We start from the raw sequence: 22,359 nt of genomic DNA on the forward strand, positions 1-22,359 counted from the left end.
GTGACATTTGGGCAAATTTGGTGATGTCAGCAGTGTCATGAGTCACGTGCAACACTCGCAGCAGGCATGAAAGCTGTTCACCCAATTGTTCAGGGACTGTTATTGTTCTCGTAATAATTTCGATCAGTTTGTCAAGGATTCAATCATTCTACTGATGACGTGTTACCACTGGAAGGTATGGGGGCTGCCATACGGCACAATAAGCGAACTTTCTACTCGACTCTCAATGCAGAGACTAATTCCGGGTCTACGGCACAGCAGAAGAGGATGTTAGACAAAGTATGAACTAACGTTGAAAAAAAAGTGGAGGGGAGAGATGAAAGAGTAGTCGAATGATATGCAAATAGAATATTGGTGGATAACGACGAGCTAATCAATCACTGTGCACACATTTCCTCAACAACTCATCTCTTGAATGCGCCACCTTTGTCCCAAGTGCCTCTAAAGCACTCTGCATCCCGTCTACATCCACATGAGCATCCAATACCATTTGCACCTGCTCTGAAATGCCACCCAGTGCATCAATTGCTGTGTCCTTATCGAGCTTCGCCAAATCCCCCTTGCTCACATCATCAAGACTTGACAACATTTTGTTGGTGAACGTAATGAGAAGTGGGACCACATCAAGACACTCGTCGAGTATGTGTGGGTACTTCCAAGCTTGATTGGTGAGCAACACCTGATTGTCCGGGCGCGCTACAAACCAGACATCCCACTCTGGCCAGGCATAATCTTCAGCACAGGCAATGCAAGAAAATATCAGGACCAGTCGTAGTGAGAGTTCTCTGTAGTCTTCTGTGTTCTGAGATGGTGTATGAAGAGCTTTGGACATGGATATACAGCGCTGCATGTGATCGCAGCTGCCTTGGCAGAGCTGCAAGAGCCAATACTCACTCTTTGCAAGGGCGAAGAGTATTTCCAAGTAATGAAGATCACATTCTAGATGGACGAATCGATCTGGTGAGGTGTCATCTAGTTTGACGCAATCGCCCTGGATATTTCCAAAGGTTGCGGAACGCAAGGCCGGGAGGAGTTCATCGCGAACACCCTCTGTGATATTCACAAGTACCTCTCTGATAACATGGGCAATCTTCAGCCCAACATGTCTGAGGAGAGGTGATGCTTTCCACTCCATCGTGGAGATGATGAAAGGTACTAGCGAAGCTGTTGTCTTGGGAGTGAAGATGGCTGCATCAGCAGAAAGTATCAGCAGCGCATAAGCAGGCGGGATGCTGTTTTGAATTTCCGTGCCTTCAACCCGCCCGAGATACCCGAGCAGCACTGAGGCATCCACATTTGCCTTCCATGGAGCAGCTGAACCCCAGACCATCCTGGAGTATGGTATCCCGGATTTGAGCAGGTCATCCATAGCACAGCATGCGGCAAGGCAAAATGCTGGGATCGATGCGTCTGTGATGCATTGTGGTTTGGTAGTGTTGAAGACATCTAAGCCCCAGGCTTTCACCCTGTCGATCTCAAGACAACTCCTAAATTCTGTTTCGCAAACAAGGCGCGCCAAAGGCTCCAATATGGCCCTGAAATGCAAGACCTCAGTTTCGGAAAAGGTATGTGATCTTGGTGATGGTGAGAAAATGGATAGGGGTAGACGCGAAAGTATGCCGGAGGATGTCACTTCGGGATGTTGTAGAGTGGGATTTGGATCACCTTGAATTGCGGCAGTGATATCTAGTCTTTGAACAAGATTCAGGACACAAGGAAGGATTGTTTCAATCTTGTCACTGCACACATTAGATGATCAGCCTTTACCACACATCGAGAAAGTCGCGTCGTAACTGTAAGTACCTGTTGTCTGTGATTTTGATTTCCTCAAGGTTGATCTTCCACCAATCGAGGATGGCAATCATGACATAAAGACATGTTACAATGGTTTTATGGGAAGGAAGACAACGTGGTCGATCAATGGGCAGCAACCTGCGGATGATATAGATTGCCAGAGGTTGCAAGAACAAATGACGGCGATGGTTTTCCTTCTTCTAGTAAAATGCCAGTGGTGATCCGTGAAGGCCGTGCAAGAGAGGGTGTAAGAACCATTCCAGCACATCATCCGGTATGTCGTCAAGATTAGTATTGGCTGTGCGAAGTTCACTAATAATAACCTTGTCTTCAGGGATTGGACTAGAACATGATTTGCCATCAACAATGTCAAACCATTGCTGAAGCACAGTCAGCAGGAAAAGCAATGACTTTCCGTCCTGACTGCGGTTTACATCCACACTGTGACAAAGCCCTGCTACTTCCTTGCTGCCATCTTCGCCCGTGAAGGGTGAAATGTGAAACTTCCTAGCATAGGCAGTGAAATACAGAGAGGTCAGGGCTTTTGCGTAGACCAAAACGGAAGGGGATAGAGAGCTAGAATTGAGCCCGTCCTGAACTAGCCTGAAGAGTTTGCCCCATGTCTCTGCTGTTCCGTAACCATCAGTTGGAAAAGGGACATCAGGAATCCTTTTCGTGGCAGCGAATACAGCGTCGGGATTGAGGGATGTTCCGCAGAGCCAAAATACGAAGTGTGATGTATCGATGACTGACACCCTGTGAAGATGCACTAAGGAAACAAGAACATCTGAGGGATACGATAGTAATGTGAGTAGATTGTGGAGGAAAAGCAGGAAGGTTTTCAGGACATAGAAGAGTCACTGCGGAAACGAGAAAATAGTCAGGTCGGATTAGTGTAGGGACAGAATCCATATGTGGGATATAAACAGATGTCGCATATCATATGTATTCCCAAGTGTTAGACTAGAGTGTCATCCCGTACCTCCGGATCCGGAATTCCGGATCTACTCCATTAAAGTTCAGTCCTCCATCTTACTATTCCGCCTGGCGCTCCACCTTCATCTCCGCACTCACCCCTAACTCCTTTTAGATTAGCTATTGCTCCTGTTACTGGTTATGTCCTATTCCGCTATGCTTACTGATCCGTCCACTCTTACTTCATTTCCGACTTCACTGCTTTGATCCATTATACTTAGTAATAGACTTTCCACATGCTTCATACATAGCCCTCACCTTTGCTGACTGATTTACCTACATGATACCTACAGTATATAAACCCCTGTAATACTCCGGAACTCCTCAGTTCGAATATCATCTTAGTTCTGCTCATTCCTGCAATCTCTGGACTTGAGTCTCACCTCTTGTCCACCTCTGAGTCTTAGGGGTTAAACCTTAGGACTACTTCTCTGGCTCTACCTTAATGTAGTCTAACCTCTGTTCAGTTTCTACTCCGGACTTCCGTAGTAGCCTTACTCCGTTCCTGTATAAACCTTCCGGAGTTCCGCTGAACTCTGCCGACACTAAGTCCTCCGGAACTCCCCGGATTTCCGGAGGACTTCCCCTCTGTCCCCCGGAAATTAAAGGGCACGTACTCGGGTAAGGGGCGCAGCGCACGAGCTGAAGCCAAAGCCCTTTGAGTAACCTCTCCCTTGAGCACGACCTTAACATAGAGAGTGGTTCTTGTTTCTAAGTCTAAACAGACACCGCATAGATGAGTTGTGCAGACGTAGAATTGTAGTACTAGCAGCTAATCCGACTGCGGGATCAGATCTGAACATTTGATTCGCACATCCAAATTATGTCTGCATACACATAAGAAATGGATCTAATTAGACTCTGCAAAGAATATACACAAGGTCCATATGCTTCCTAGGATTCGCCATCTGCTTGCCCATAGCTTCTCGCTCACTCTTCTCTTCATTCCCTACACCCCACATCCATGATGTATGGGTCCCAAGGCCCACAGCGACGCCCTACTGGTGTTCCCATGTATCCTAATCAACATGGTGTCAGTCAAGACTGTCAATCTCAGATGATGGGTCATGGTCCATACCAATTCGGCCACAACCAGCCCCATCCGTCCCCACTGCCAAACGTGCCAAACAACAGCTTGCCCCAGCATGATAACTTCTTCAGTGGACCAGTGCCTGAGCATGTGATGGGAACCCCACAATCTGCCAGTACACCATACCTGGGTCATGGAAACTCACAAACACCTTTCTCGTTGAGCAGCGAGCCACGCTCGCGCTCGCAGTCCTTAGTGCCAAGTGGTGGACACGACCATGACTATAATCAGTTTCAGCGGCCTCAATTAAATGTGGGAATGCACCCATACCAACCTGGTTTGCTTTTCCAGGACCAACCTGGAGATATGCAGCAGTACACAGGGTCCCAGATAGCTCCTGCCAGTACTAGTGCTGGCGAAGTTGTATGCCTATCTGAAGGCATGCATCAGCTTTACATCAAAGTTACGACGACAGCCGACACACTCACGGCTAGAGTTGATTCACATGAAGCAATGATGCAGGCTCTTCGGGCAGAGATAGCACAGCTGCGGGAAGAATGCCAGTGTGGTAAGGCTGCTGGAAACAAGAAGGGCCTCATAGAAGCAGGTGAAGGCCACAGGAGTCTGAGCCTCCTGCTTTGGATCCACCCCAGAATCCGACTTGGGTTCGGTCACGCTATCGTCAACAGTGTCGACCAGTTGCCCAGTGCTACTAACGAACACTTGAGCAGCACGTTTCTTAAATATTAATGTGCTATTCAGCAACACGAACGAATACAACTGAGAAAAACTCACGATATCTTCAGCAGTCGGCTCCGACTCAGGTTCGGTCATGCTATCGTCCACTACTGGAGGACCTGCCTTGACGATGTCCAATAAAAATGATTGATATTGCTTGAATTCTATTTAGTAACATAAATCAATAGAACTACTAGGCAAAAACTTACGGTTTTCTGGGCCTCCAACCAACCACCAAGCACTCCCGGTGTCTCGGTGTGCATGTCGCTGGTGTCGGGACCGTCTACAGCACCAGCTTGTGAGCTCAGCGGCTGGAGAGGCTTTTGGATAGATATTTCGATGGTCTGCAAAGAAAATTAGTTGACATTGGTTTAGTTGCACAAGGGCCCGGACTTACTACGGGTCCTGGGGTTCTGCACTCAAAAGTGAATTTAAATGTTTTTACCCCCACGGGCAGCTCGAGCTTGATTGCATCGCGGGCTGCCATAGTGTGAGTGGTAAGTACAAGCTGTAACACGGGACTTAGAGAAAATTTTGAAAAACTTACTTTGCTCTAAGCACAACCTAAACAGACATTGAAATGTTGAATTTGCGATGCTGATTAGTGGTGGAATAGCAAGTATTTGAAGAGAATAAATGGGGGTCCAAATAGACGTGTGGATGAAGTTGGAAAAGTGTCTATTTAGTGTGTTGCTCTGGACCGAGCGAGCAAAATTTGTGACATGTCGGATTTACGTCTGATTATGAGCTAGGTACGTTTAGAGTTGTGTTACATATGTCGTCTCCCTCTGATTAGGGTCTGGCTAAAATCTCGTTTCCGCAGTGAGTGGAGAAAGTAGAACAGTCATGCTACACATTCGGTTGGCTTGTATAGAAATACTGCCAGACATCCACCAGATCAGAGGCCCAATGTGACGCGCTATTGACAAATTAATTCCCTTCAGACTGTGATACACGAGTGCAGAAGCTGGTGTTGTAGAAGGGCAGCTGACATAAAGGTAGCTGCCGATGGTGGCCATGATGTAGAAAGAGGCACCAAAGCAAGTTGTTCCAATGACAGCAATGGCCACCGTGTATTGTTGAGTCCATAGATATCCCCCAAGTCCAGTGCCGAAAAGCAACAGAGAAATCTGTAGCAATGCAGGTATAGCACGAAGGACTGCTTCGAAGTGCCAAGTTTTGAGTCCGTTGACTTTTAGCTGTCGCCTTTTGCGACGAGTTTCACGGGGTCCTGATGAATTGTCTCAGTAGTCCCTCAGCCACTGCTTCCCCAATACAGCTCCAAGAGCAGCCAGAAGGCTGACAGATAGACTGGCATACAGGAGAGCCTGCGTCCAAATAGTAACCCAAACAGGACCATCCCATGAGGGAAGACTGAAGACTTGCCCCGGGAACGTGGTGTTATTGAGTTGAGAGTATATCATCATCAATAAGGCATTTGTTGTGTCAGTGGGAGCGGGGCTTAGGTTAGGGTGCATTATCCCTAAGAAAGTGGTACTGACGGCCGAAAAAAGACCTGCCTGAAGAATATGCTCACTCAACAGAAGAAGGTGCGTCGTGTGGGTCAGAAAAGCTTACGAAAATTAGACCATTGTCTAAATCCGAGGTATATCACTCAATGAACGCTCTGTCAAACTCTTCCGCTTCCTGATCGTATGCATCCCAGAAGCCATCCGAATTATCTGAAGGGGGTGGTTTCTTGGCAGTACACAGCTGCTTGAGCTCATCCAGAATTTGGCACAACAAGGATTCGGTACTGTATAGCAAAAATTATACTCCATATGCAGATGTGGGTTGAAGGACCTACGTTTCCAGCTGCCCTTGAGGAAGAGCACTCTGAACAGTGCGCTCGCCTGATTCAGAGTCTAACATTTCTTATGTAATAAGGTGCATTAGAAAGGAGAATGAGGCTATGAATCGAGGAAATTTGAAGTGATTTCATCGCTGGGCAAGCCTTTTGCAGAACTCCTGCAAGGCTGGTAGAAGGAAGAAGGCTGGAAGAAGGCTGATGGCACTTCACGATCACGTGCATGTAACAGACATGTGAGGTGATACTTACTTACCTTTAGAAACACAATAACTGCAGGTTCGTTTCACTTGTTGTAATTATTATGATGCAAACCACCTTGCAATTGTAATCCCCTCCTGCAGTAGCTGAGCGCTGATTCCCAGTGAACATCACCGACGAGTTACAGTACTTGATTAAATATGTCATACTATAAGTATTACTTATATCATTTTCCTTTTTAGTTACCGTATGCTCAGTGCTGAGTACTTACTACTATGGTGCGCATCACTTAGTCACCACCACTTTTGTACAAGTTTCCCACCACCTTCAAAAAAAATCGGATTGCTTTTTCCTCTTACAAAAGTGCTCAGTTTGATGGGGGGAACAAAACTGTAAGACGGATTTTTTATTGGAGCAAATCTGAGTGTGAGAAATTTTCTGAGCGGGGTCAGATTGGCCACTACTCAACTATCTTGCCTATAATTAGTCGAAGAGCTGCGCTACTGTTTCTGGAACACGTCTGTGGGACTTGTACTTCATTGAACTGAACTGCCGAACCTTAAGCTGAGCATCTTTTGTCCCAAGCCCCGACTGATAAGCTTCTATCCACCTGTGTGTCCGATGTTCCCACAGACGGATACTCCGCAACTCGACAGATGCCAGGGCTCGTGGCATACTATCTTTCAGTGTCTCGAAAGTACAGTCGCAGTGATCTCGAAGGTACTTCTTGACCCGTCCCCAGAAGAACTTGATGAAATTAAGCTCGCAGTGGAACTTTGGAAGGAATATGCAGAGGTGACCTACCCTTTCAATAATTTCTTGCACGAGTGACTTCTGCTCTTTGAAGTCAGACTGCAGCTCCAGTATACGCTTGTTGCAGCAATCAGTGGCATCGGATTCGCATTTTCCCTTGCACTTGCTGCGAAGGGAAGGTTGATATAGGCCATGTTCTGTGAGGATGGTTTTTATGCCCTTTGGCTCTCCAGGGTGCTCAGGATGATTGGTTGGGAACATCATTTCCTGCTCAATGCGAATGCCATCATGAATGAACCAGCCGTTTCGCATGTGCGCCTGTTTCCCACCCAGGTTGACATTCATGCGGCTGACAAGGAGAGCATTTTCAGAGTATGCAGCATGTCCCTGTGAGTTGTCGATGAGGAACAATGCTTGGTAGCCTGGGCCGTGAGCCTGCTCAAATGCAGGGATGATTTTATCTTTGAGCTGCATGGTGTGTCAGTTCTGAGTCACAATCATTACAAAGTACGAACCTGATTGCAGAAGTGTTCGCCACGCCAATAACCATCATAGTTCTTTCCATATTCCAATGACTCCCCTGCTTCAACCAAGTGGCCAATGGTTGAACAAATGACATCACTGCGATGAAGACCACGACCCGCTCCCTTCTTACGCAGTCGAAATTCATCCTCAAATACCCAGTATTGATCCACCGCATCATTTGCCTGTGCCGTCATCTCATCGTGGGCACAAAGCACAAGTCGACATTCAACAAAATTCCATGGTTTGGCAACAACTTCGGTGTCAACATCCCCAACAACATACCGAACAAATCTATGTTCGTAGCTTTTCATTGTAGGTATGAAATGACTTTGACGGTAGTGCAGAACATCAGGTCGGTCGTGCCCGTCAAAATAAAGACCTTTGCGATGCTTGAGGTATTGAAATCCTTCGCAGTGCAGCCACCAATGTGCAGTATTCAGCGAGATGCCATGGCTGACCTTCAGGTGAATACGGGGAAAGATCTCGAGCTCCATGTATCGCTTGAGGCCACGTGGCATTTCTTCATCGACAACATGCTTGAGGTATTTATCTGCTTCAGCAGGTATCAGTTTGTTTTGGGAGAACTGAACAAGCTTGTCAGGGTTCATGGCCCATTTATTTGACCGAACGTATGCACGCAGCTCTGCAGCGATTGCAGGATCACTCAGGAGTGAGTACACCTTGGCATGATGGCCCTGCAAGGACTCTGGGAGCTTGTGCTCTGACACCCATAACCTGGTCCAGTGGCGCACCTGACGGCCTCCCCATTCCGCAGCAAATCCATGGCTTTCTGCAGCTCGTTTTGAGGCGTCAATTGATAAACGTCCCTTCTTGACAACCATCATCAGGTAACTCTGGATCGAACGGGCACGTTTGGCTTGCAACCCATTCAGACCTCCAATGAAAGCCGTCTTCTTTGACTTCAAATGCTTTTCAATTGCCGCGAGTGCTCCCTTGAGCTCTTCGAGGTACTTCTCCTGCTTCATCCTCCTCTGCTCACGGTGCGGCACGTCAACCCTGCATCACTTCAAGGCTGGCACAGCTGGTAATCGAGTACTGCTGGTTGCTGGAGCAGTGATCTCACTGTCGCTATCTTCAGATTCAGAGTTGTCTGCTGGTGGTTCTGACTCTGAGTCAGAGTCGTCAGAGAGGTAACGAAGCTGGTGGCTGCGCAGTTCAGCCGCTGCACCATGTGACGCCAGGCCTGGGGAGTGTTGTTGGATGGTGGGTGCACTGCTGTTTGGGCGAACAAACATGTTCCGCATCAGCAAGACTTGTGGATCATCTCTGCAGGATGTCTGGTGAGTATTATTCTGATATACTAAAGTTACACTGGCACTCACGAAGTTCGTCTTTTTTCTCGGTAGTCAGCAAGATCTCTTGCGATCTTGTTGTACCTTCGTTTCGTCCTATCCGAGTGCCTGTTGTATCCAAGTGCCCTGATCTGCTCAGCTTTCTTCCACTCTGTAGCAGTCTTTTCCTCCATGATCTTCTCAAACTTGAAACCAGCAGGCTGCTGAAGCGCATCAACCTCGGCTTTGAGGGCAGCCAGATTTTCCTCCAACCCATCTCCTTCAAGCTCACAGAGGCTCTCACCATCCGACCACTCACTCTCTGATGTATTAGGCTCGTACTCGCTCTCTGAATCACTGGATAAGACCTCCACATTGACACCACCAGTGTAGCCACAGTCAGATTGGGAGTCCATAAATTCATCGTCATTTTCGGCTGCATCAGCAACACTCGGAGCTCGAGAAGGCAGTGAAATGTGGGTGTTAGCGGTCCACCGAGCTATGCGGGCATGAGAGGCTTTGGACTTCTGGTATTTCTTCACCATTGTCAGTCACTGAGGGTTCAGACTTTGACGGAGTTCAGAGGAGTCTTTCGTCACACAAAAACATGCATATTCTAGCTTAGTTTGAAGTGTCTCAAATTAATATATCAAAGGCTTTGGTCTCATGAAGTTTTTTTGACGTCGCTAGGAGGTACCTTACTGCTAGGGTTAGGGTTATCAGCGCTCGACCAACCAATTTGGCCGCTGTACAAAAGTAGTGGTCACTAAGTGATGCGCACCATAGGTCGACTCCAGGACTCCAGGTAGCGCACATCTTACTTGCACACTGTGCACCTCTGTATACCCTTCGCGGTAGATTTCCTGAAATAACGGGAGCTGCTTCTCCATCTCTGCTTATCCTGATGGGTAAGATCAACTTCACGGCCGACGAAGCCTCCCTCCTCAAGGCCTACAAGTTATCATCCCAGAACCCAACGTATGTGGTAGAAATCACTGCCTAAACGCACAATTCACCGTTTCATAGGAAATGGGAAGAGGTAGACCACGACCTGGAAGATCCTCTTTCTGACCTGCTTACCTCCCAATCCAACGATGGAGAAGGTGACCCCCTGGGCCTTGGCGGCGTCATTGAGTATGTACCGTCATAGAGCCCGCCATTTAATGTTAACAACGTTCGCAGTCTGACGAATTTAGACCCAGAATCCAGTGCGTGATCACGTCCGTCTTCAGCTAGGATTTGGGTTGTTCATGCGGCTCTAGAGATGTCTGTGCTCATCTCTTCCAAATCATTCGATCCCAAAGCCTTTCTATCTGCTGTACACCCAAATGCAACCTACCAAGATCTCGCAGCAGGCATTAACCATCTTCAGTCATCTATCGATGCCCGTTCAGAGGCCGTCCGTGTCCTTGTAGAGGATAACTTTGATCGGTTCGTTGCCGTCAAGGCTTCTACTGATGGTGCGTTACGTGCTATTCATCTGTGCTTGTTCCAAAATAACCTGTGCGTGCCCGTAGCGTTATATGCGGAGATGCGCGAGGGATTACTGAGCGACACGGCGGAGTTTGCTAGCAGACCGCTCGTAGACTGCTTAAAACGTTCGTCCCAGTATCACTCCTCTTGATCCTGTCTTTGATGCGCTTCGAAACAGGCTCAGCCGTGAAGGCTAATCAGGTCTTCCTCCCTGTCCTCGAGAACAGCGCCAAAGCTCAAAAGCTGCGCACTACGCTCGGCGTCTTTGAGCGCTCCAAGTTCTTCTTCAGCCTGCCTGGATTTCTCGTGGAATCCATCGAGGCTGGAAGGTATGAGGCTGCAATGCGTCAGTACAACAAGGGCAAGTTTCTACTCGATTCTCGCCCGGGCCAGCTCCTTCCCGTCGAGGCAGGTGCTAATGCCAGCTCCACGGCGCGACAGAAGAGGATATTGGACAAGGTGTGGGCAAACGTTGAAAAGGTGATGGGAGAAATGAAGGCGCTACTTTTGTCACGATTGCAAGAACCAGGAAGGAGCGTCGAGGAAATGGAGAGAGGGATTGAGTACGCGTTCACTCGTTATTGCTCACGTTCTCGTTCTGAAGCAGCACTGACTAGGATTCTCCTGGAATTAAATACGCCTGAAGACCCAATATGGACCTACTTTGATAGTCAGCATAAGTACATCATGGATCGGATGAGCGCTGCCTACAGGACTGGTGTTTCAAACATTGATGGCGCGTTCCGCTCGCTTTGTTGGGTGCTTTCAACTGACATGCATCATAGGCATAAAGTCTCGCACGACCCCTGATCTGTCGCCTCCGCATGCACTCAGACAGATCCTTGGTGCGCAACTCCAGGTATGTATTGTAGCGCTGGAGAGCAAAGCGTCTGAGGCCGTGATTGGTGAGCCAACATCCCTCTAGTCAAACTTTGTTACTCATTCGTATTGTGTCATACTCAGCACAAGCAGGCGGTCATGAAGTCTGGCAGGGTATCTGGGACATGATGAAAAACGTGTCTGAGGTTATGATCTCTTCGCTTCCAAACTTCTGGAAAATTGCAAAGAGCTTCTTGGAGGGAAAGTTTAAACGAGTTCGTATCATTCGTGCGGCCATGACATCTGTCTAACGTTCACTTTTTCCGCTAGACATCGTCCTCGAGGCGCAGTGCCTCCCAATGCAGGCAAATGGCACTCGACATCATCAAGCTCTACATCAGTCTCCTCTCGGAATTCTTTATTCTTTCAGACATCCTATCGAAGTCCTCGACCCCCAACTCTCCCCTACATCTACCATCTCACTCGAATTCGCTAACGACGGCTCACTGGCTGACCAAGATCCTTAGTGAGGTACAAGATTGCGTGACAGAGATCGGCGCGTTGGAACTCGGCGAAGGCGGTCTGGTGAAAGGACTGGTGGAGAGCGTGCGGTGGCGTTTTGAGGATGTGCTAGTGAAATCTTGGGTGCGAGGTATGCGCTAACATTATACTATCCCTCGTGCATTTATACACTCACTATCCTAGACGCCAACCACATGTACGCACTCGAATCATTCACGCCTGATCTTTCCACCCCTTCCACAACACTCTACCTCACTTATCTCGAATCATTCATGCGCCACCTCGCGACGTCGGCATTCAAAATCGCGGGCGGTCTTTCGGGGGACAGCGGATCAGGCGTACTACGGGTTACGCAGCAGAATGTTGTACCACCAGTATTCACAACGAAGATCACGAAGGCATTTTTAGACGCAATATATGCAATTCTGGATGGGATGGTGGTACTTGTCGCGGAGGAAGTGCCACCAGGTGTAGGCAGCGGAGCACCTGAACGAGAAGGAAAGCAGGAGTTGATCGACCTGCGCGACTCGGTGGGTGGTTTTTTTCTGCTTGTCGATTCTGACACTGAGACAGCCATGCATCAAGAATGCGAGGCTTCTCCTTGTGATATCGAATTTCTCAAATTTAACAGCATCGTTGATACCCGGTATGTTGTCTCAGTTGGAGAATGCGCTCGGAGTATCAGTTGAGGATGATAGAAGGGTAAGCCTACTGCTTTGCTACTTACGTTACATTGCACGCTCAAATAATGGTGTAGGCACTAATGAAAGCAGTGACTGCGCTGGACAAAACACTCTTCGATGGATATGTCAAGCCCAAGGCTGCTGTCATCGCAACCATCTTGCGAGACGGCATTCTTGACAAAAACATGGATTGGTACGAGACGCCCCAACCCACAGGTGAGCTTGTCTCGTTCCACTTGTTGCTGCCCGCTCTAACATCCAACGTAAGAAATACGAACATATATGTACAAGGCTTTAATGGGCCTCGTCGAGATCCACGCACAAATTAGCCGCGTCGCAGAGAATCTACTCGAACGCGGGATGCATGCGCTTGTAGAAAACGCCGCTGAAGAAGCACTACTCTCGTTCAAACAAGTCAAGCGGTTCGGTATGGGCGGTATGCTTCGCGTATGTCACGTTCTCCTTCGCATGTTACTTTGTCGTTTAAGATGCCATTCACAGGCTACGCTAGAGATCGAGTTCATGCACCAAACGCTTGCGCGCTACGTGTCTCCACCAGCTGCGAAGACGCTTTCGGAGTTGTACAATAAGATCTCTCAGGCGTATGCGCGACGGGCGGGAGATGAGAATTTGCAAGGGAATCTAGATAGTGTGAAGAGAACGCTGGCGGAGAGTCGGCGTGCGACTGGGATTGAGTTCATGTGTTTTAGGGTGCCCAAGGAGAGGAGTGGGAAGGGGAAGAAGGAGAGAGACGAGGGTAGGGAACGGGGGAAGGAGAGACGGAAGGATCGGGAGGGTAGAAGTGATAGGAGTACAGCTTCATGAATGTAATTGCTCTGATTCAGGTTCGAAATCAGGCATCAACAACCCCACTAAGTCCCCGAGTTCTGAGGCACTTGAAGATGGATAGTTTTGTGCCAGTGCGACAAGCTTACTAATACCGTACTTAGGGACCAGTCAGAACTTAGAGCGGACATGTTCGGGCGAACAAAGAACATGTTTGCAGGACTATGGATAACGACGTGCAGGTAATGATACAACGAATGATAGGTATGCGACATCAACATCCAGCGCTACTAAAGACCACCACGAAGACGTAGGACGAGATGAAGGGTGCTCTCCTTCTGAATATTATAGTCAGACAAGGTGCGACCATCCTCCAACTGCTTTCCGGCAAAGATCAACCGCTGCTGATCCGGCGGGATACCCTCCTTGTCCTGAATCTTCGCCTTGACATTGTCGATGGTGTCGGATGACTCCACCTCCAAAGTGATCGTCTTACCCGTGAGGGTCTTGACGAAGATCTGCATACCACCACGGAGACGAAGAACGAGATGGAGGGTAGACTCCTTCTGAATGTTGTAGTCGGAAAGAGTGCGACCGTCTTCGAGCTGCTTCCCGGCAAAGATGAGGCGCTGTTGGTCAGGAGGGATACCCTCCTTGTCCTGGATCTTCGCCTTCACGTTGTCGATGGTGTCAGACGACTCGACTTCCAACGTGATAGTCTTGCCCGTCAGGGTCTTGACGAATATCTGCATACCGCCGCGAAGACGGAGGACGAGATGGAGGGTGGACTCCTTCTGGATGTTGTAGTCGGAGAGCGTCCGACCATCCTCGAGTTGCTTGCCAGCAAAGATGAGGCGTTGCTGGTCAGGGGGGATACCCTCCTTGTCCTGGATCTTCGCCTTCACGTTATCGATGGTGTCCGAAGACTCTACCTCCAACGTGATCGTCTTGCCCGTGAGGGTCTTTACGAAGATCTGCATGCCTCCACGGAGACGCAGGACCAAGTGAAGGGTAGACTCCTTCTGGATATTGTAATCAGAGAGGGTCCGACCATCTTCGAGCTGCTTTCCAGCGAAGATGAGACGTTGCTGGTCGGGTGGGATACTGCAGACGATCGTCAGTCATAAGTGGCACAAACTTAAAAGTATACGTACCCTTCCTTGTCTTGGATCTTGGCCTTGACGTTATCGATGGTATCAGAGGACTCGACCTCAAGAGTGATGGTCTTGCCGGTGAGCGTCTTAACAAAAATCTGCATTCTGTGCCCGTCGTTAGCCTGACATACAGATAGAGATGAGGGAACAAAACATACGCGAAGGACGTGCAGTAATATTAGAGAATGTAGAGGAGTGGTTTGCGAGGAGGTACGAATGTGGGGAAGCCCTAGATAACGGGGTATTTATATACTGGAATGTGGCGGAGTTTAAACATCCGGCCACAGCAAGCGCCAGCCACAACGCCACTTGCCCAGAGGCTCAGTAAGCATCATGATCTTGCTGGATCCTTCTGGAGGCGTAGGGCTGTGTCTCAATAGATCGCCGCATGCTTGGCGCTGACTTCCATCACAAATGCTGAGCAAGAGGTTCGCAGCAACGGCTATAAATAATGCTCTGTCCGATGGGCAGGACTGGTTCATTAGGAAGGCTTGTTCACGAAGGTGAGAACGCCAGCATGTTTTTTGGTCCCAGCTGATTATGAGCCTAGGAGCCTCCGATCTTTACTCTAACAAAGCCCTTAGCACGGCGAGAAAAAAAAAACACAAAGAACAGCTACATTACGCGACAGCGTTCTTTCCGCAGTTATTAGATTCAGTCCAGTACTTGCTGTTACTTGACTGCTTCCAGGAGACGTGTGTTCCACTCTCAGTACCCCCACACGTCGCCGCCGATAGCTGTTTTAGTACACCCTGCAGTCGCCATATGTCGAAGTGATAACATGCAATGACAGGTGAGCATGCGGTTTGACGTTCAAGGGTGGCGAGCAGATGCTGCACAGCGATAGTTTGGAAGCCCAGAGGATTCTCGGGGATGACAATATTAATGGTGAGTTGCTCGAGATTAACAATTGTCATATCTGCATGCATTCGCTCGGGCTTGATAGACCTGTGTTGCTAATTCTATAACCATTTCCCGAGCTTCGTCCACCTGCGTTTGTCTACGTTTTCGCGTGCCCTTATAGACTCCACACATCTCTGCTAAGTACGTCCGGTGATGGAAGGCAGGGTAATTGAGCGCAATAAAATACCACATTACTTCCTCTGCTCTACTGCCATTTCTCGTCCATCGCCGCTACGAGATGTTTTCGAGGCCCAAGATGGGAAATGAATGTACAAATCCTAGAGGTAAACTATGTAAAATTGAAGGAGTAGACAAGACGAGACATGCAGCCAGGATTATGGACAGAAAATGCAGCAAAACCATCTCAAACTAGACACCTATGTGAACAAATACGATCTGCTGTTCTAATGGAATCTTCTTGCGCAACGACTTCACGGCCTTGTGCAATGCTGCCGCAGCGCGCTTGCAGTCCAATCTCCCTGAACCATCAACCAGATTGTCATAGAAAGCAGATGCAATCTGGCGTGCAACCTCGTCGTCGACAGACCACATAGAACCTATCACACTGCGAAATCCGGAGAATTGCATTGTCGCAGCGAGATGGATGACCTCATCGGGGTTGGACGCATCGCCCACGGTAGTGTGGCACGCCGATAAGAATGCAAACTCCGGGTTCTGCCAGTGGGATCGGATGATCTCCTTGATCGTTAAAGGCTCGTCGCGCATTGCGAAGGAAGATTCAAATGGGTGTTTTCGATTTGGCACTCCATGGCAAGCCAGGTGAATCCACTGATTGTGTCTTAATGCATCGAATGCTCTCTGCACCGTCGCATCACTGTCCTCGAGCGATGTGAATGACACGACAGGTGCGAGACGCTGAGCGACGGCTAGCTCGGGAGCGACACATCGGAGTTCCTTCCCTTTGTCCGGGTTTGCTTTGCCAATGGCAACAAAACGTTGCATGGATGCATCTCGAGAAAGCTGCTGTCTCGCCCGAATCAGTGTCGCCAAAGTTGGGGTGTAAGAGGAGATGTAAAACTGAGACACATTCTGGATCTTCTTCTCATAGGGCCCCGCTGCATGTAGAGGGAGCAGCGTAAACTCAGCGGTGGGACACCACCAGATGCGTGAACCGGGGTGAATCAACTCCCTAAGGACTTGAACCACGGGACCAACAACATCATCCCAAAGCTTGCGGAGGATGCTGATAATCTCGTATAATTGAAGTTGATGATCAGAAGAACCAAAACTCTCTGCGAGGGACTGGAACTCGGAGGACAACTCGGAGACTTCGAGTTGTGTGATATAAAGTGGAACATGAATGGGATCTCGGGCACTTGTGATAATCAAGGCATCACAGCTGTATTTGCTTGCGTTGACAATGATGACCGGACCATCTTCTGCCGCTTTCTGGAGATCAGGGAATAGCGGAGGCAGGAGAAAACGAGAGAAGCTAGGTAACGTGCGGATGCGTGAGATGACATCGTTCCATTGCATAGTTAATTGTCGGATTTGTGGGGACTGGTCTTCAGCAGGCACATCAAGCACGGCGCGAAGGCGGAAGCTGAGCTGCTGGAACTCTGCCGCCAAGGCTGCGCCGGTGTCACCTGACACGAAAAGTTCATCCAGTGGTGTGCGGAAGCGTGCCAGCTGGGTCCAGAATACTGCACGACCTTGTTCCACCAGTTCTACAGCAGTCGCGAAAGAACCATGACGAACACAGTACGACAAAACATCCATTGCAAGGGATGATGTAGTCTCCCTGATCACGTCGAAATGGCGTGAGGAGGAAGATAGAGCGGCAACGTGCTGATCGAGGAAGCTTAATGTGGTTTGGTAGGCGGTCAATGCAGAGCCATGATGGAGCCGCTCGGCATGGGTGACCCATGACTTGACAGTCACAAGATCACTAAGAGAGACTGCATGGGATACTTCAGATAGTTGCAAATAAAGCCTAAAGGACTCGTCCAAGTCAGGTGATAGACCCAACTGCTCGAATCTTTCTTGAAGGCAGATAGCAAGGTTGTTAAGATAACGGGATCGAAAAGAATGGCCTGGGGGACAGAGCTCCAGTGCAGCTCGATGGAACTCAATAGCTTCATCGAGGTCAGATAGGACCCCCCGCTGCTTGAATCTGGATGCAAGGTTGATAGCAAGGTTATTGAGAGAGTCGGATCGATCTAAATGCCCAGGAGGACGAAGCTCCAGTGCGGCTCTATCGAGCTCAATGGACTCATTAAGGTCAGGCAGGATGCCCAACTGCTCGAATCTGGCCTGAAGGGTTTTGGAAAGGTTGTTGAGAGACGCGGATCGAAGGGAGTGGCCAGGAGGACAGAGCCCCAGTGCAGCTCGATTGAGCTCGATGGCCTCATCAAGGTCAGACAGGACCCCCCGCTGCTCGAATCTGTCTCCAAGGCTCATGGCAAGGTTGCTGAGAGACGCGGATCGACACAAATTGCCAGGGGGACGGAGTTCTAGTGCAGCCTGATGGAGCTCGATGGCTTTATCAAGGTCAGACAGGACCCCCCGCTGCTCGTACCTGTCTCCAAGGCTGACGGCAAGGTTGTTGAGAGAATCGTCTCGATCAGAATGGCCAGGGGGACGGAGCTCCAGTGCAGCCTGATGGAGCTCAATGGCCTCATAAAGGTCATTCAGGACGCTGCGCTGCCCAAATCCGTTTCCAAGGCTGATGGCAAGGTTGTTGAGAGACTCGTCTCGACGAGGATGGTCAGGGGAACGGAGTTCTAGTGCGGCTCGATGGAGCCCGATCGCCTCATCGAGGTCAAATAGGACGCCCCGCTGCTCGAATCTGTCACGAAGGCTGACGGCAAGGCTGTTGAGAGATGTCGATCGATCAGAATCGCCAGGGGGGCGGAGCTCCAGTGCAGCTCGATCGAGCTCAATGGCTTCATCAAGGTCAGACAGGACGCACTGCTGCTCAAATCTCTTATAAATGCCGAGGGAAAGGTTGTTGAGAGACTGGTCTCGACGAGGATGACCAGGGGGGCGGAGCTCCAGTGCAGCTCGATCGAGCGCAATAGCCTCATCGAGGTCAGACAGGACGCCCCGCCGCCTGAATCTGACTCAAAGGCTGATGGCAAGATCGTTGAGTGATGTTGATCAATAAGGATGGCCAGGGGGGCGGAGCCCCAGTGCAGCTCGATCGAGTTCAATGGACTCATCAAGGTCGGAAAGAACACCCTGCTGCTGGAATCTGTCATAAAGGCTTATGGCAAAATTACTGAGAGAAGTGGACCGTCGAGGATGGCCAGGGGGTCAGCGCTGTAAAGCTGCTCGACGCTCCTCTGCATCGTCTGCCATTTTATTGGAGCAACATAGCAACTGTCCCATCTCGCTATTAAACGTCTCGCTAATGAGTATACGATACAGTGAGATCACGCTGAATACGCACGGAATGAGCAGAAATACAAGCCCTGTGACACTTGGGACTTGCGAGGGAAATACGCAACCTAGGACTTGTCAACAACTCAGCGCTCAACATTCAACAGGACTGAAGTACTTAACCGAGCATGAACTTCTGTTTGATCCCATCATATTCGGGAGCAATTGCATAATTACGCGACGCGACGCGATCTTTCGCTTCTCTCTTGAGTCTTCTTGACAACCTTTGGTCAGAGACTACTTAGTACTTATCATGGCTCTCATGTATGGCAAAGAAAAGGATGCAGGTCATGAACTGAGTGAGTTTCCGATGTCAGGCTCAATGACGGACGTTATTTTAACTCTGACCTGGAACTAGCCTCTGACCCTGGCTTCGTTACATTCTTCTCAAAACTCCCAAAGAAATCACCTGAAACTGGAACGATCCGCCTCTTCGATCGCACGGACTATTACTCTGTCCACGGGCAAGATGCCCACTACGTCGCCACACACGTTTTTCGCACTAACTCCGTCCTCAAGTACCTAGGTGCTGGAGGCAAGGCTGGTGGTCTTCCTAGTGTTACGCTGAGCCATACTCTGGCTCACTCCCTTTTGCGGGATGCTCTTACATCTAAACAGCTGCGCGTGGAGATTTGGGTGCCCGCACCAGGGCAGGGAAGGAAGGCCTCCAAGTTTGTTTTGGAAAAAGAGGTGAGCAAGCAACGTCTTGTCTTCATGGCTGTAATTTAATCATTTAAAAAGGCGTCTCCTGGAAACCTGCAAGCTGTCGAAGATCTCCTCTTTGTTAGCTCTGACGTTACGTCGGCACCTATCGTTTTAGCTGTCAAAATATCATCATCTTCGGCGACGAACAAAGCTAAGACCAAGTCTGTCGGCATTGCCTTTGCGGACACAAGTGTGAGGGAGTTTGGAGTTGCTGATTTCGTCGACAACGATCTGTTCTCGAACCTTGAAGTAGGTTTCTCAGTTTCAGACTGTCACGGCCATCTCCTCATACCGGAATAGTCTCTTGTCATACAACTCTCAGTCAAAGAAGCTATTATTCCAACCGGAACAGCGTCGGGGACGACAGACCGCGACCTCGACCTGAGCAAGCTAAAAGCCGTTTTCGAGAGGTGCGGCGTTGTTGTGACCGAACGTAAACCAAGTAAGCCAACCTCTATGCAGTCTCTTAAGCCAACTAATCCCAGTCGCTCAGGCGAATTTACTGCGAAAAATGTAGTAGACGATGTCAAAAAGCTAACAATTGATTCGGAAACAGATTCAGAGTCTGCTGCACCGATTCGTGGGTTTTAATCTTTGAACTGCATTGACAACACTCAACAGCATTTCAGCTGAGCTCTCCCTGCCTTCAGCCCCGTCTGCTCTCGCTGCCTTGATCAGTTATCTCTCTCTCCTTTCTGATCCATCCAATCATGGTGCATACAAGTTACGGACACACGATCTGGCACGATATATGCGCTTGGATGCTAGTGCATTGCGTGCACTGAATCTCATCGATGCCCCTGGGAGTGCTGTCAGTCATTCGATTATTATTTCAAATTGATGTCTCACCTGCGAACCGTCACCTCGTAGGGAAGTATCAATAAGAACGCAACACTCCTTGGTCTACTCAATAAATGCAAGACCGCTCAGGGCACGAGGCTCCTCGGGACATGGCTCAAGCAACCTTTGATAAATCTGCACGAAATATGTATGCCCATTTTTCTACTTTACTTCGCAGAATAAAAACCTTGACCTTGCAGGTAAACGGCAAGACCTCGTGGAGACATTCGTAGATGACGCATCTAAACGGAGAACGCTGCAGGTCAGTATGATACCATCTTCCAAGGGTCTCACTCATTTTTGTTCCACAGGATGACTACTTGAAACTGATGCCTGATCTCCATCGGCTAAGCAAGCGATTCAAGAAATCTATCGCGTCCCTTGAGGATGTTGTGCGGGCATATCAAGTCGTCCTCAAGGTACTTCGGTTCGGTTCTCAACCATCAGTGATACTTACTTTACCCGCCTAGCTGCCTGGTTTGCTTGAGGCTCTCGAGGGTCTCCAGTACGAGCACGAAGAACACAAGGAGCTTATCGACGAGGTTTATATCAAGCCTTTCCAGGTGCGCCGTTGTGATTTCATCGGGTTATGCTGTACGCTTTTTAACACATTGTGCTACCAGGCTATTAATGATAACCTCGTTAAATATGGCGAGATGGTCGAGTCAACGCTCGATCTTGCAGAGCTCGAAAATCATAATTATGCAATCAAGCCTGACTATGATGAGCGTCTCCAGACTCTGGCAGACAAACTTGTAGAGGTTCGTCCTTGCATCTATCAGACTCTGGTGAACAGGGCTGACATTTTTTTAGATTCGTGATGGTCTTGATGCCGAGCATCGTACTGCAGGCAAGGATCTCGGGCTTGACCTCGACAAGAAGTTGCACCTTGAAACTCTCAGACCTACGGTTACTGTTTCAGGTTGACGAAGAATGTATGCGTGCCGTGTTCTGACATGTCATGAACTCACAAACCCATCAGGACGCCAAAGTCATCATGCGGAATAGCAAGTACACCGAACTCGGGACTGTCAAGAGCGGGGTCTACTTCACGACCAAGAAGCTGAAAGGATTTTCAACGGATCATCAAGAGGGTAACACATGAATATCAGCGCACGCAGAGCGGGCTTGTGAAGGAAGTTGTGAGCATCGCGTGTAGGGTTTTCCTTTCATGATACCTTCGCCATTCACATATGCATTTTCTTCCTACAGCAACATATACACCTGTACTAGAGAATCTTGACCACGTCATCGCACATTTAGATGTGATCCTCAGGTGAGCACAGTGACCGGAGGTGTTGAGCATGCCGTAACGACGATTCAGTTTCGCTCACGTTTCTGTAAACGCTCCCGAGCCATACGTGAAACCAAAGGTTTTGGAGAAAGGCAAGTCTTGAAGGCCGGGCTCGAGGCATAAATTGACCAACAATGCATTACCAGGCACTAGCGGCTTAATATTGCGCGATGCACGGCATCCTTGCCTCGAAGTTCAAGACGATATTAGCTTCATTCCGAACGATGTAGAGATGGTGAAGGGTAAGGTTGATCACACCGTCGCCGTTACATATCTCACGTGCCGCTTTGTAGGCGAGGGCGAATTCCAGATCATCAGTAGGTCAGCCCTATCTTTTCTGACATGGCTAACCTATCAAAAGCCGGCCCAAACATGGGCGGAAAGAGCACGTATATCCGTCAGGTGCATCTGCTATTCTCGTTCGGGAACGTCATTCTTAACCTATCTTGCACAGGTTGGAGTCATTGCTCTCATGGCACAGACTGGATGTTTCGTGCCTTGCTCGGAGGCAACCTTGCCGATCTTCGATTCCGTGCTGTGTAGGGTGGGTGCAGGTGACAGTCAATTGAAGGGTGTCTCGACATTTATGGCCGAGATGCTTGAGACTGCGTCGATTTCTCCGAGTAAGGGCATATCTACAACAGATCCTTCCTTAGTCTGACC

General features: G+C 49.1%; 10 protein-coding genes across 10 annotated transcripts; 3 read left to right on the plus strand and 7 right to left on the minus strand.

The window, feature by feature from the left end:
* Positions 1-373: 373 nt before the first annotated feature.
* Positions 374-5,024, minus strand: EDB91DRAFT_1088462 (uncharacterized protein; the record flags this gene model as incomplete). The annotated part of the gene is made up of 17 exons (XM_041316441.1): positions 374-732; positions 895-1,691; positions 1,804-1,932; positions 2,050-2,550; positions 3,387-3,486; positions 3,571-3,596; positions 3,646-3,718; positions 3,772-3,788; positions 3,848-3,968; positions 4,005-4,080; positions 4,134-4,157; positions 4,180-4,232; positions 4,288-4,289; positions 4,344-4,537; positions 4,595-4,693; positions 4,747-4,881; positions 4,935-5,024. The coding sequence occupies 17 exons, from the start codon at positions 5,022-5,024 to the stop codon at positions 374-376; spliced, it is 2,796 nt and encodes a 931-aa protein (XP_041169281.1).
* A 466-nt stretch (positions 5,025-5,490) lies between these two features.
* Positions 5,491-5,742, minus strand: EDB91DRAFT_1007538 (uncharacterized protein; the record flags this gene model as incomplete). The annotated part of the gene is made up of 1 exon (XM_041312349.1): positions 5,491-5,742. A coding segment is annotated over one exon (252 nt), but the record flags the coding sequence as incomplete, so codon positions are not given.
* A 39-nt stretch (positions 5,743-5,781) lies between these two features.
* On the minus strand, positions 5,782-6,066 carry EDB91DRAFT_1064410 (uncharacterized protein; the record flags this gene model as incomplete). Its single annotated transcript, XM_041314696.1, has 1 exon — positions 5,782-6,066. A coding segment is annotated over one exon (285 nt), but the record flags the coding sequence as incomplete, so codon positions are not given.
* A 962-nt stretch (positions 6,067-7,028) lies between these two features.
* Positions 7,029-8,836, minus strand: EDB91DRAFT_1275714 (uncharacterized protein; the record flags this gene model as incomplete). The annotated part of the gene is made up of 4 exons (XM_041324656.1): positions 7,029-7,258; positions 7,415-7,766; positions 7,814-8,017; positions 8,282-8,836. Coding segments are annotated over 4 exons (1,341 nt in total), but the record flags the coding sequence as incomplete, so codon positions are not given.
* A 297-nt stretch (positions 8,837-9,133) lies between these two features.
* Positions 9,134-9,783, minus strand: EDB91DRAFT_1176340 (uncharacterized protein). Its single transcript, XM_041320383.1, has one exon. The coding sequence runs from the start codon at positions 9,658-9,660 to the stop codon at positions 9,163-9,165; it is 498 nt and encodes a 165-aa protein (XP_041169285.1). The 5' UTR covers positions 9,661-9,783; the 3' UTR covers positions 9,134-9,162.
* EDB91DRAFT_1176341 (uncharacterized protein) lies at positions 9,772-10,575 on the plus strand. Its single transcript, XM_041320384.1, has 3 exons — positions 9,772-10,093; positions 10,142-10,249; positions 10,298-10,575. The coding sequence occupies exons 1-3, from the start codon at positions 10,020-10,022 to the stop codon at positions 10,329-10,331; spliced, it is 216 nt and encodes a 71-aa protein (XP_041169286.1). The 5' UTR covers positions 9,772-10,019; the 3' UTR covers positions 10,332-10,575.
* On the plus strand, positions 10,380-13,682 carry EDB91DRAFT_1176353 (exocyst complex component Sec5-domain-containing protein; the record flags this gene model as incomplete). Its single annotated transcript, XM_041320385.1, has 12 exons — positions 10,380-10,575; positions 10,633-10,713; positions 10,767-11,151; positions 11,206-11,324; positions 11,374-11,493; positions 11,552-11,682; positions 11,738-12,059; positions 12,113-12,459; positions 12,515-12,631; positions 12,687-12,828; positions 12,881-13,059; positions 13,114-13,682. 12 exons carry the CDS (start codon positions 10,380-10,382, stop codon positions 13,435-13,437), a joined length of 2,463 nt encoding a protein of 820 aa, XP_041169287.1. The 3' UTR covers positions 13,438-13,682.
* A 6-nt stretch (positions 13,683-13,688) lies between these two features.
* Positions 13,689-14,656, minus strand: EDB91DRAFT_1064406 (polyubiquitin; the record flags this gene model as incomplete). Its single annotated transcript, XM_041314695.1, has 2 exons — positions 13,689-14,502; positions 14,553-14,656. 2 exons carry the CDS (start codon positions 14,654-14,656, stop codon positions 13,689-13,691), a joined length of 918 nt encoding a protein of 305 aa, XP_041169288.1.
* A 516-nt stretch (positions 14,657-15,172) lies between these two features.
* EDB91DRAFT_1340535 (CHAT domain-containing protein) lies at positions 15,173-18,947 on the minus strand (the record flags this gene model as incomplete). Its single annotated transcript, XM_041325715.1, has 5 exons — positions 18,868-18,947; positions 18,388-18,810; positions 15,849-18,361; positions 15,522-15,686; positions 15,173-15,490 (listed from the first exon to the last, which is right to left on the minus strand). Exons 2-5 carry the CDS (start codon positions 18,674-18,676, stop codon positions 15,173-15,175), a joined length of 3,285 nt encoding a protein of 1,094 aa, XP_041169289.1. The 5' UTR covers positions 18,677-18,810; positions 18,868-18,947.
* Positions 18,948-19,110: 163 nt separating this feature from the next.
* EDB91DRAFT_1088466 (DNA mismatch repair protein MutS) lies at positions 19,111-22,239 on the plus strand (the record flags this gene model as incomplete). Its single annotated transcript, XM_041316442.1, has 16 exons — positions 19,111-19,156; positions 19,216-19,547; positions 19,599-19,811; positions 19,863-20,004; positions 20,056-20,142; positions 20,192-20,373; positions 20,433-20,550; positions 20,603-20,664; positions 20,714-20,821; positions 20,873-20,965; positions 21,026-21,163; positions 21,216-21,311; positions 21,385-21,496; positions 21,615-21,678; positions 21,850-22,013; positions 22,151-22,239. 16 exons carry the CDS (start codon positions 19,111-19,113, stop codon positions 22,237-22,239), a joined length of 2,046 nt encoding a protein of 681 aa, XP_041169290.1.
* Positions 22,240-22,359: the final 120 nt, after the last annotated feature.

Source organism: Suillus paluster, assembly GCF_016628075.1.
Source record: "Suillus paluster strain FC165 chromosome Unknown EDB91scaffold_198, whole genome shotgun sequence".
NCBI classification, from domain to species: domain Eukaryota; kingdom Fungi; phylum Basidiomycota; class Agaricomycetes; order Boletales; family Suillaceae; genus Suillus; species Suillus paluster.